Below are 12,589 nucleotides of genomic sequence, written 5' to 3' on the forward strand. Positions count from 1 at the left end.
TTTTCAAGACTTTGTGTTGAGGGCTGTTCAGACGGGCACCTTCCCTGGCATGCCTCCCATCTTCCTCCCATCCCAAATCCTCGTCACGAGGCCTTACGTACGGTCCTTATTCTCTGTAAGGCTTGTCACGCCATCACATCAGTCACTCGGGATGGCCCGCGAGCCTGTGGCCGGCAAGGCTGCCCCGCCTCCGCGTGGCCATCTCATCTGCACTCTCGCGCCTCCAGTGCGAGGCTCCGGGTGGGGCCCGCTGTCCGCGGTTCGTCTGAGAGAGGGTCTCCGCCGTCTCCTTCCAGGTGTGTTCTTCAGTGTAGGTTGAGTGGTATCACCGTGCTCTGGATGGCACCACTTGCCAGCCATGGTCCTCCTGAGCATGCTCTAGTGTGTGACGTTCTGGGCCCCTCTAGCTGAGAACAGAGAAGCAGCCTAGTGAGAGCGTTTAGCCACCGTTCCCTGCAGACTGATTCTCAGGCACTCAAGCCTGCTCCGAGTGTGGGGCTGGCAGGGCAGAGGGCATGGCAGTGACACCCTCTGGCTGGGTGCTTCCCGCGTGCTAAGTTGCTTCAGCCGTGTCCGACTCTTTGCTACCCTGTGGACTGTAGCCTGCCAGGCTCCTCTGTCCACAGGGATTCTCCAGGCCTAAGAATTCTGGAGTGGGTTGCCACGCCTTCCACCAGAGGATCTTCCCAACGAGGGGCTCGAACCCGTGTCCCCTAGGTCTCCTGAATTGGCAGGCAGGTTCTTTACCACTAGCACCACCTGGGAAGCCCCTGGCTCTCTCCATTTCTTCTGGAGGAAAACGTGACTTTGCTGGAAGGTTGTCCCCCTCATTCCCCATCACAGGAAGGGTTTTGAAACTAAGCCTAGCTCTTCAAGCCTGCTGTTCTTGCCTTTGATCTACATTCCTTTTAAATTAGCTTTTACAGCTGCTAAGTTCTCTCATGGTGATTTCCCTGGCAGCTCAGTCAGTAAAGAGTCTGCCTGCGATGCAGGAGACCTGGGTTCGATCCCTGGGTCAGGAAGAGCCCCTGGAGAAGGAAATGACATCCCACTCCGGTATTCTTGCCTGGAGAAGTCCAGAATTCCATGGACAGAGGAGCCTTCTCATATGATTATGAATGTTCAAAAAACAAAACCAAAACACAGGAGGCAGCAGAAGTGACCAAGTTTCTGTGCTGGGCACAGCCAGCTGTGGGAGCAGCTGGTGCCACCGGGAAACCAACATGCACTGTGCCCTCAGCGCACTCCTAGGAGCTCCTCGCCGAGGCCCTGAGAACCTGCCTGGGGCCCTGTAATTTTACATCCTCTCTGGCTTCCTTTGGTCAATGGCAAAAGACCAGTCACTGAGGTCTGTCTAGTTTCCAGAGCCTGACCAAGGAAGTGCACTGTGATGCCAGACTCTGGGACAAAGCTCTGCGGGTCTGGAAAGGAGCTGCTGCACAGTTCTGAAGTAGCAGCTGGTGTTTCATCTTGAACTCATCCTGCTTTCTGCTGAAGTTGAGAAAAAAGTCATGCTCTATAATCTTTGGTTGCTTTGTGTTCTGTGAGGCCAGAGGTCCCCACCCTGTGACACAGGTGTGGCTTGCCTCACCCCACCAGGACTTTAAAGCCGTCGTATCGTCATTAGAAGTGAGCTGTGTCGTTGCCAGGGTTTCATCTCCCCAAACAGCCTGTGGTGAAGATTGTGCACCAAGAAGATGTTGACACAGGGATCAGGAGAGCACACCAGGGGTTTGAGCTTAGCCAAGGCTTCAGTCTCCCTGAAGCACTGGTCGCGGACTGACCGACACCTTCCCTGCTCCGTGCCAGCCCTTGGAGCCTTACTGCTGCAGCTTGTTTGGTGCCTAGGGGATTCAGGGCATGTGGGAGCGGCTGGAGGAAGCTGGTGTGCTTAGATGAACTCTGGCAAATTTCACGTTCCGATCTGCCCCAGTGAGGTGGTTGCTGCCTGAGCTCAGGTGACAGGCTCGTTTGCTGGTCACTGCTAGGGTTCACTGGGGCCTTGGGACGTTTGTCAGCAGTCCTAGGCAAAGGCATTCTCACAGAAGAGTTTGGGTGTCCTCCCCCACTTGTTTAAAATGGACGCACTTGTCCTTGGCCTGGAAAGGCGTCTCTGGGGCAATCCGTGGCACCCTTGTTTCTCTTGTGCCCAGCGAGGGGAGAGGCCTCCTTCTTGAATTAGCATGGTAGCTGCAGCAGGGAGGGACTCAGGTTAGCCCCATCGTGCAGATGAGGAGACTGAGGCAGAGAGGCTCGATGGCTGGCCCACTGGGCAAAGCCAGCAACTCAGGCCAGCTTTCAGACCCGCCCCCGAGTCCAGTCCCCGCCGGGTAACCGCCGTGACGCTCCTGTCACCACCTGTCACCTGAGGACTCGCCACCAGCGGGAGGTCCTGCTTCCCAGGGACCTGTCTCGGGTGGGGTGGGGGGATACGGGTCTGGACACTCATGCTGAAAGGTACCAGCGTGGGACAGTCAGATGAGGGACGGTGCAAGGCTGGGGGAGGCCATGGGCATTCTGGAAGGTGTGGGGGATGCAGTGTCTCTTTCCTAGTCCCAGATGGAGGTCTCCAGGAAGGCATCCTGGAGGAGTGAGGTGGGGGAGGGGGGGGTCCAGAGGAAGAGGGACCCACGGGCCTGCCGAGGAGGGAGGAGGGCGAGGGGCCAGGACAGGCGGCGCTGTGGTTCAGGGGGACCCGGCCTGTGAGCCTGGGGGCGCTGCAGGGAGGTCTCCTCCGGCACCCGGTGGCCGGGGTTGCAGAAGCGCCGAGGGCGGTGACGCGGGTGAGGCCGCTGCTCGGGCCTCTGGCCTGCTGCGGGGCCTGGGGTCAGCCACTCACCCTGTCTGTGCTGCAGGGTCTTTGGAGGACGGAGACAGGCTTCCTCTCGGGGATGGGTGGGCTTAGGCAGTGTCCGTCAAGCTCTCAGTGTGCGACGCCTGGGGCCAGGCAGCCCCAGCCCCCCGCCCCTGTGCCGAACGTTGTCACCTGTGCATGGGAATCCTCCCGGGGGGTCCGTCCCCACCGTGGCCCCTGGGGGGATGAGTCCAAGGTTGGCAGGGCTTGAGAGGGAGGCCTGGTTTGGAGTGGAGTGGCCTGTCTGTGACATGGGGATGGACTTGGCTGTGGGGTCCTCCAGGGGCGAATGGCTCCCAAGTCCACGGCGTGTAGTCTGGTCCCCAGAGAGCCCTTTGCACAGAGCTGTGCATGGTTCAGGGGACAGCGAGTGAGCACAAAGCTGCCATGGTCTACAGAGATCCCGAACTGGGACAACTAGAATTTTGGATGAGCTGTGACAGAGTGATTTTAGTGGGCTGGATAGGGCAGCGGGTGAGAGCAAGAGGGTTAAGGAGAGAGGCGGTGATAAAGAAGAGCCCTTGTCCCTGGTATTCTCGAGAGCCGCGGTTGGAGACTGAGCTCCACGGTGCTCCTGGGTCCAGATGGCGTGGTGGAGAATTTCGACAGGCAGAGGAAGCAGGGAGCCGGGCGGGGGTCGGGGGTGGGAGACTCTCCACCACTGCAATTTGCGCATGCGCGAGGGCCAAGCAGAAAGACAGGGCGGGGGGAGACTCAAGAGGAGGAGGGCGCCTGCCAGGTGAGCTAGAAGAATGGGGTTTCCCAGGGGCCAGCTTGAGAGCTGAAACTAAAGACGGTTGGCTCCACACAGGAGAACAACATGAAGTACTGGGAGAAGAACCAGTCCATCGCCATCGAGCTCTCGGACCTGGTCGTCTACTGCAAGCCAACCAGCAAGACCAAGGACAACCTCGGTACCGTCTGCCGTCACCCCGCCTCCGCGCCTCGGTGAACACGGGTTCCTTTCCGAGCCTGGCACTGTCACGCAGCATGGTGACGGTGGTTCCTGCTCATCCTCCGCCTGCCAAGTGGGAGCCTCCCCGTCAGAGTGTCCTCGGGGCCAGGCCGCTGGTGAAGCAGGCCCTCCTGGTAGCTTTAGGAGGAAAAACCCTCTTAAAGGGTGGATTTTTTTTTTTTTCTGCCGAGGTAACCAATCACTACACATTCGGTGGCAGAAACAACATGTTTCTTCTCTCGTAGTTGTGGACTAAGTCAGTATCACTGAGCTGAAATCAAGGTGTCAGCAGGGCCCCCACTCCCTCCAGAGGATCTGGTCCTGGCCTCCGGCAGCTTCTGGTGGCCGCTGGCATTCCTTGGCTTTTGGCCATGTCACTGCAGTCCCCACCTCTGTGGTCATGTTGCCTTCTCTTCTCTGTAGTCCCATCTCCCTCACCCTCGCCAGTACAAAGACTGTGGTTTCATTTAGGGCCAGGTAATCTCCCCACTGCAAGCCCGCCATCTGCCAAGTCCCCTTGAAAGAACATAGTCACAGGTTCCAGAGGTCAGGACCTGGGTATCTTTGGAGGCCTGCTGCAGGAGAATTCAAAAGTGGATCTTTGACCACATTCTCCAAAGCAGCAGGTTCTTTGTGCTAAGAATGGTCCTAGTCATATTTTCTTTCCCCTTTCAAGCGGCTCCTGTAGTTGCTTGTAATTCCAGGGCAGACCAGAGAACCTGTAATTCCAGGGCAGAGAGAGAGGCAGTCCTAAACCCCGGAGTTCGTGGTCATCGGGAGGCTGGTCCCTGGGCACCTCTCGATGTCCAGGGCCAGAGGCTGGAGCTCTTAACCAGAGTCGGCCAGGCCCGGCGTGTTTAGGAGCTGTCCTACCTAGAGCAGAGCTTTATCCAAACAGTTCAATTATTGTTTGTGTTTCCCTCTACGCTGCTTCCCATTCATTGTCCCTCCACAGGCACCCCGTCTCCTTTCTCTATCCCCGCTTCCTGCGGGTGGGCGGTTCTCCTTCCATCAAGATGCTGGGTTCACTCATCTCGTGCCTGCGACACCTTCGCTGAGGAAGCCAGGGCCCTGTCTGCGTCTTCCACTCCTCAGATCTCCTCCCTGCTGACCCCTTCCTGCACCACACCTTTCTATAACTGTATCCTGTATCGCTTTGGTGGTTTCCTGCACAAGGCTGCTGGTAGTTTTAAACAAAAAAAGCAGATTACATTAATCCTAGAAGAGGCAATGGGAACCCTGGGCTGCCTTTTCATCTCTGAGACTTCTGCAGAGGGCAAGAGCCCACTGCAGAACCAGTTACGACGGGACCGTCACAACCACTTGAATGTCTTCTCCAAGAGAGGTTCTGGGTTGCCTTTGATGACCTGCACATCCTGCCGGTGGCGTTAAGAAAAACTCGCAAGACACAGGATAAAAGTTGACTCCCTCTCTTTGTGCAGAAAACCCTGACTTCCGAGAAATCCGTTCCTTTGTGGAGACGAAGGCTGACAGTATCGTCAGACAGAAGCCCAGCGATCTCCTGAAATACAATCAAAAGGGCCTGACCCGTGTGTACCCCAAAGGACAGCGGGTGGACTCGTCCAACTATGACCCCTTCCGCCTCTGGCTGTGCGGCTCCCAGATGGTGGCGCTCAATTTCCAGACTCCAGGTAAAGGGGGCCGACTGTGGCCAGTAAATCTATGCTGGGCCATCATTCCAGGCACATTCTTCTGGGGCCACCGGTGCAATGTGGAGGCCGGAGCACGTAGTTTTTCCTAGGAGCCGTCAGAGTTCAGCCAGCATGCTAGCATGAGGTCCCATCCCTTGAATGGTGCGGTGGAGGGACCACTGGGCACCCAGACCTTTGCGTTTGGCAGCTTCTCAATGGTAAGTGACAGAGATGGTCAGTCTGGTTTCAGAGAGAAAAGGAAATGCATTTGCTCCCGTAATTTAAAAGTATAGGAGTGGAGCTTCAGGCACAGCTGCATCCAGGTGTCCAGTGGCTATGTCGGCCCCCTCCTCTTTGGGGCCATCCCTCTCTGGTGGCTTTCTGCTGGGGCTCTCTTCTGGAGATAATCCTCTGCTGGAAAAAGCCAGCATGCCCAACTTCTTCGTGCAAAGGGCAGTGTTAACTACAGTGCCCGGCGCAGAGGCGCCGTGGTGGTTCTTTCAGCCTCTCTGGAGGCCTGCTCCCCAGTGCTGCCTCCTGTGTATCGTCTTTGTGCCTGCGTCAGACTCCACTGAGTGGGGCCATCATGTCCTCAACTGGCGCCCTGCTGCGGCGGCCCGAGGTGACTTCCCTGCATTGCTGTTGCAGACGGCGCTGCTCCCCGTAGCCTTGTGTGAACCTCCCTTTACACGTGGGAGCACCTGTGGGGCAGGGCGGACCCAACAGCTTTGACCAACTTGGCCCCGAGCGAAACCACTGCACCCCTGTATCCGGGAGTGTCGGGCCAAGATACTCCGCCAGACCGCACTCCATGGAGACTGGGCAGGAATGCAAATGGGTGAAGCTCTTCCTGGCTTCTCTTCACCAACTTAGTTTCAGCAAGCGCCTCAGTCTTTGATACTGAAAACTGGTGTCACACTGTAGTCGGAGCTTCCCTTATTGGTACCTTCTCTGAGTAACAGAGAAGTGAACCAGGTTTTCATATCCTTGAGAAACACAGGCATTTTCTTTTCTGCAGACTATATTTGTGCTTCTTATGTTTCTAAGGGGGTGTAGGTATTCTCAGCAAACAGATATCAGATTTCTTAACAGGTTAAAGTTACCTGTCAGTGGAGTGAAACAGATTTTTCTAAAGCATGTCAGATTCTATGGAAATTTTGTCCTGTGTAAAAATGTTTAGCTTTGAGTACATTCTGGACTTTGTGTCATACTCGGAAAGTTGTCCCCAGTGTGAATTTTTTTTAAATCCAATTTTCTTCCAATAACATGAGTTTCCAATGAATTTTTAAACCCATAGTTTTAAGTCAGATACCTATTTTCACAGCCACCTCACATTATTTTTATCTTCCATTGGGGTATAGTTGCTTTGCAATGTTGTGCTAGTTTCTGCTGTACGGTCAGGTGAGTCAGCTCCGTGTACATCCCTCCCTCCCTCTTGGGCCTCCCGTCCCAGCCCTCCCGGTCAGCGCAGAGCTCCCCGGGCTACCTGGCAGGTTCCCGCTAGTGTCTGTCTTATAGATGGCAGGGAGCGGGCATCAGCCCTGGCCTCCCAGTGTCCACGTGCCCCTTCCCTGCGTCTGTGTCTCTGTTCCTGGCCCAGGGCCATCAGTACCATTTCTCTAGATCCCACATGCATATATGGGGAGTACAGCAATACCTGATGCCCGTTTTTCTCTTTCGGACTTACTTTACTCTGGATGACAGACTCTGGGTCCATCCGCCTCGCGACAGATGACGCAGTTTCGTTCCTGACTTATGGCTGAGTGGTATTCTGTTGTATGCGTGTGTCACATCTTCCTTATCCATTCATCTGTCGGTGCGCCTCACGTTACTTCTGGAAGAAGGTCTAAGTCCTCCCCTACCCAGCCCCTTGGCCCCCTTCTTGCCCCGCTCTCAGCAGCAGCTCTCTCCTCCCCAGATAAGTACATGCAGATGAACCACGCCCTGTTCTCCCTCAACGGGCGGACGGGCTACGTCCTGCAGCCTGAGAGCATGAGGGCGGAGAAGTACGACCCCATGCCACCCGAGTCCCAGAGGAAGATCCAGATGACCCTGACGGTCAAGGTAAGGCCCCACCCTCTGCCTGGGCTCCTTGTGTAAACCGTCAGCACCCAGACGCAGCTGAGGGTCTTCACTGTGGTGCCCGCCAGGGTCGTTGCAGGGGTATAGAGGCAGGAGGGCGTCTCCCCAGGTCCATCGTGGTCACCTCCCCTTGTTGTTGGTGGGGCGAGTTACAGATCCACCTCTTGCTGGGTTCAGCAGGGTCAGCATCTGGTCACACGGCTCTCTGCTCTTTACTGAGGAGAGGGCTTATTCCTGCAATGGCCACTTTGAGGGGTGGAAGCGTTTTAAAACTGACACAACTTCTAGACATTGCGTTGTCTCTGTTAAGAGTTTCTGTTTTCTCCTGTTTGGAAACTATTTTCCTCGTCCACAACAGGGAAGTGGTGGGGGTGTCCGCTCCTGGAGGGTGTAGCACCTCACCAATGATGAGGACACGAGAGCCCACCCATGTAGCACTCTCCAGCTTTGCCCAGGGAGTGCGGGCGGGCAGAATTCTAACACTTGGCTCTTGGGGCCCTAGGTGCTGGGGGCCCGTCACCTTCCCAAGCCCGGCCGCAGCATCGCGTGCCCCTTTGTGGAGGTGGAGATATGCGGAGCGGAGTACGACAGCAACAAGTTTAAGACGACGGTTGTGAGTAAGTTGCCTGGGTCCTTTCCTCACTGAGACTTCAGGCGAGCGGAGCCGCATGTTGGAGATGCTGGTCAGCGGGGCTTCACTAAGGCGCTGGTGGCCAGGTCCTTCCCTTCATCCCCCTTGCCCTCTGTGGGCAGCTCGGAGGGGCAACGGAGGGCCGCGGGACCTGAGAGCTGGACCCACTGTGGTGGTTCTCAGCCTGTCACCCACCTCAGGAGGCCTGGGTGAGGCTGCAGTGCCCTGTGCCCATCACTCCGGGGTGTCCCCTCTATGTATCAGCCCCCACCTAAGTCCAGGGCTCAGAGAGGATGCGGCTGACCCGCCCCCAAGGCTGCAGCCAAACTTGGGTGATCTGATCCCACAGCGGGCGGGGAGGCCCAGAGAAATGGCTTGTTCTGCCATTTGAAGCCTGGGAAGAACCGAACTGGGGCCTTTCTAGGCTTGGGATCACTGGCGCCTGGCAAAAGGCAGCCGGATACGCAGCTCACGGACTGGCCGGTGGCGGCTGCCTCTTTTCCCTGCTCCCTGGGTGACTCTCCTCAGCGACTCCAGAACCCACCTCCTGTTCAGAGCCTGGCCCACCTCCCCCATCAGACGAGCGACGTGGCCCCCAGCTCATCTTTTCTTTCTTACAAATCTGTTGTTGTTCTGTGGTCCACCTCCCATCCCTCCCACATCCCAGGGAGTTGAGATGGGAGAGTCTAAGGAGAGGTGGTCCCATCCCCTCTGCTTACTGAGGGTCAGGTCTGTGATGCCACTGAAAAAAAAAAAAGGATCAGATCCTGGCCTAGATGTGTATTTACACGGCTGCTAAGGAGATCCAAAGCTGATGGGTGTAGAGATGGTGAACTGAGAGGGAGCAGGACAAATGGGGCCCCTGAAAGCCTGGATCTTCTTCCAGATGACAATGGCCTCAGCCCTGTTTGGACCCCAACGCAGGAGAAGGTGACGTTTGAGATTTATGACCCCAACCTTGCGTTTCTGCGCTTTGTGGTTTATGAGGAAGATATGTTCAGCGATCCCAACTTTCTGGCCCATGCCACGTACCCCATTAAAGGAATCAAGTCAGGTAAGGCCCGTTTTAATTACAGCGTTCAGTTTTTCTTGGCATTGTCTTTTGGTTTGCGTTGCCGGCTTTTGGAAAGAATGGTGCCTTTTGATTTGTATTCATTCGTGGGTAGGCTGAGCAGTGGGTCCTCATGGGAGTCCTGTGAGCAGGACAGAGACAGGGGAGGGGGGCAGGATGGGGGCTGGGGGCTCCGGGGGGCTCCTGCATCCAACATTGGATTACTAGCTGATGGTCCACTTGGCACTGTAATTGGATTTCGTTTTGGAAGCTTACACTCTGTTGGCCTCTCCTCAGGCAGGCTCAGGGGCTGGTTAGGTGCTTGGAGGGGAGGACGAGGCCCAGAGCCACGGTCTTAGGTCCCTTCTCCCCTCCTCATCCTGGGCAAGTCATCTGGGCTGTCAGAGCCTCACCTGCCTCTTCTCTGAGGTGGGCTGATTCACTTCTGATTGTCTCCCATGCTGAGCAAAACACAACCCCCTGCGTACCTGGAAAAGGGCCCTGTATTTCTGAGAAAAACAGCCACAGATCCTTCTGGATTCTTTATGAGGTCACTGGTCCCTGTTTTCAAGGATCATTTTTTCGAGAGAAAAAGACCACTCTCTTTTTAGTAATTTGTATACACAGATAGTCTTTTCTCTTGATGTTGCTTGAAAACCTTGGGTCTTTTTTTTTTAATTCTTTTCAACTTGGAAACATATCAGATACTCCCTAAATTTCTGCATCTTTCTTTGTATCTGCCTTTGATCATTTCTACAACTAGGTGAGTGTGTGGGGTGGGGGGAAATGGGGGGGAAATGCAGGTTCCTGGGCCTGTGCCACGGTGTCCTCCCTCAGCCCCTCTGGGGCGGGGCCCAGGAAGCTGCACGTGGAGCCAGCTGCTCAGCTGGCACTTGGAGAAGACCAAGCGAGGCCTCGGCTGCCCCTCTGAGGACACGCCCCCCGGAGACACACTGGCCTGTCTAGAAATGCCACACTGCTCCCCTCATCTGGGAAAGGCAGTGCATACTCGTTCGTAAGTCTGAGAGGCCTGATGTTTGCCAGTCCTCTGGGTTAACTTGCCCCCACTTCCCAGCAAATGACATTAAACTCAGCTAGTTAGCCGCAGGCCTTCTTCACTCTGCAATTCACCTCCTTCACATCAGCCAAGTCAGTCAGGCTTACAACGGATTTTTTTTTCCCCCATAAACAATAATGTATATTTTTGCAACAAATAATGTGGCAACAATGTTCGTAAATTAAAAATTATAAGAGTATTAGGGTAAATAGACAGGAACATTGTAAGGGGCATTCCCTGGTGGTCCAGTGGCGAGGATTCCATGCTTCCACTGCAGGGGGGCATGGGTTTGATCCCTGTTCAGGGAACTAAGATCACACGTGCAGTGCAGAGCTGCCAAACACACACAAAATCCACATTGTAGGGGATTCCAGTTCCAGTTCAGTCACTCGGTCATGTTCGACTGTTTGCAACCCCAGGGACTGCAGCATGCCAGGCCTCCCTGTCCATCACCAACTCCCGGAGTTTACTCAAACTCATGTCCATTGAGTCGATGATGCCATCCAACCATCTCATCCTCTGTCGTCCCCTTCTCCTCCTGCCATCAATCTTTCCCAGCATCAGGGTCTTTTCAAATGAGTCACTTCTTCGCATCAGGTGGTGTCGGATTTCTTTGTGGTAGCTGTGCCCTCCCCTTCTGGACACGGCACCCCCCGGACGCATCCCACATGGTGCAGGGGCTCTGCCATGTCCCCTCCAGACGGGGTCCTGACGGAGCCCTGGAGCCTCTCCAGGACTCAGAGAGAGCTGCAGCCTTAACTGTGTGGACTCCTCTCCAAAACGCTGTGACTGAGCTTGGGGGCATTTAGAACACAAAGAACATCTCAAGGATGATACAGAATGTGACTGGCTGTGAGATGCTCCCAGGAAGACCTTCTCTCCCCCTCCTGCCTGGGACATCCATATTCATGGAGGGCATGCCACAGAATAACAATGCCTTTGTGCATAAGGCTTCGGGGCCTTCTGAACTCGAAAATAAACCCTGCCCGTTGTTAGCAGGGATGCACTTAAGCCTTTAAGCCAGCTGGAGCTCAGCAAAGAGGGAAAACAGCATTTATTGTGCTCGGCGCTTCAAAACTCTCTTTTAATCCTCGCAGCAGTCCTGTGAAAGGAGTTTTATCATCTCCGCTTTTTAAATATAAGCACTCTGGGGCCGAGAGATGTTAATTAACTAGCTCAGGGTTCACACACCTGTCCGGCCAGAGCCTGGGATTCAGACCCGGCTTGACTTCAAACCCCATGTTCTTCTTACTCTGCCGGCCACCCTCGGGGCCGCCGCGACTCCTGACCAGCCAAACACTGATGCTGCTTCAAGCGGTGTCTCCGTTTCCCTTTCCTCTCGGGTCTTGCTTGTGTCAATCAGAAGAAAAGTGGCATCAGTTTCTAGTGAAACTGGCCAGCACCTTTCAGGCCCGTCCACATGAAGGGCTGCAGGTAGCAACGCGACCTGGGCGGTGGCAGGACGTCTGTGGAGCTGGAGTCGTCCCTCGGGAGGGGCGGAGCTCACTGCCCCAAACGGGGAGGCCGCGCTGGGCACTGGGCGGGCCCGCTCTGGGTGCGTGGGCAGGGCACTCGGCGCTGCAGTGCGTTCTGGCAGTCGATCAACACCTACACCGACAGCTTCCACAGAGACCAGCTCCGTAGAGGTGCGGAACCTCGGCCTCGTCCCAGGCCTCTGGAGTCAGCATCTGCATCTTAACAAGATCCAGAGGTGATTCACATCTTAGCATAATTCCCAACACGTATAAGGGGAAAACAGTTCAGAAAACTCTCTACAGCGGAATTCAAGGAGAGCAGGGTCCCCCAGAATCCTTCAGCGAGAAGAGTGTGACCTGAGAATTTTGTGCCCACTCAAGTGTAAAATCAAAGGATGGATATGTTCAAACAGGCACAGTCTAGGGATTATATGTCTCCATGAGCTCGTACTGAAGATCTCAAAAGACAACTTTAGCCAGCCAGAATACCTAATGGAAAAAGGTCAGGTCAGTAAGGAGGTGGTGAGCGTTGGACATTGAAAAAAAATCATTGTGTGTAAGTTTTACATCACAAAAAGGACACTGAACAAATACGGAGTTCTTGTTCATGAGATTCATGCTGACAGAGAAGAAGTGTATAGATGCCTTCATCTTTCTTTGAAACAGGAAGTGAGTATCACCCGCTAGATTAGTGGGTGGATAAGCGTAAGTGGAAGGTTAATGTGAGATTCAGGTTGTGGGTGTTCAAGCGTTCCTTACTGTATTTTTTTGGCTTTTGCCAAAACTAAGGAAACTAAGGAAAACTAAGCCTCTCTTTGTGGGAAGATTATGG

The 12,589-nt window shown here is 54.9% G+C and overlaps 1 protein-coding gene across 1 annotated transcript in view; it reads left to right on the forward strand.

Annotated features, from left to right (window-relative positions):
• PLCG2 (phospholipase C gamma 2) overlaps positions 1 to 12,589 on the forward strand; it is a 156,662-nt gene that overhangs the window by 126,296 nt on the left and 17,777 nt on the right. The window contains exons 27-31 of the mRNA XM_055551481.1: positions 3,666 to 3,768; positions 5,252 to 5,461; positions 7,380 to 7,525; positions 8,046 to 8,160; positions 9,061 to 9,228. Of these exons, the coding sequence (XP_055407456.1) occupies positions 3,666 to 3,768; positions 5,252 to 5,461; positions 7,380 to 7,525; positions 8,046 to 8,160; positions 9,061 to 9,228 (742 nt within the window). The remainder of the gene's footprint in view (positions 1 to 3,665; positions 3,769 to 5,251; positions 5,462 to 7,379; positions 7,526 to 8,045; positions 8,161 to 9,060; positions 9,229 to 12,589) is intronic.

The sequence above is a fragment of the Bubalus kerabau genome, chromosome 17 (genome assembly GCF_029407905.1).
Source record: "Bubalus kerabau isolate K-KA32 ecotype Philippines breed swamp buffalo chromosome 17, PCC_UOA_SB_1v2, whole genome shotgun sequence".
Taxonomy (NCBI): domain Eukaryota; kingdom Metazoa; phylum Chordata; class Mammalia; order Artiodactyla; family Bovidae; genus Bubalus; species Bubalus kerabau.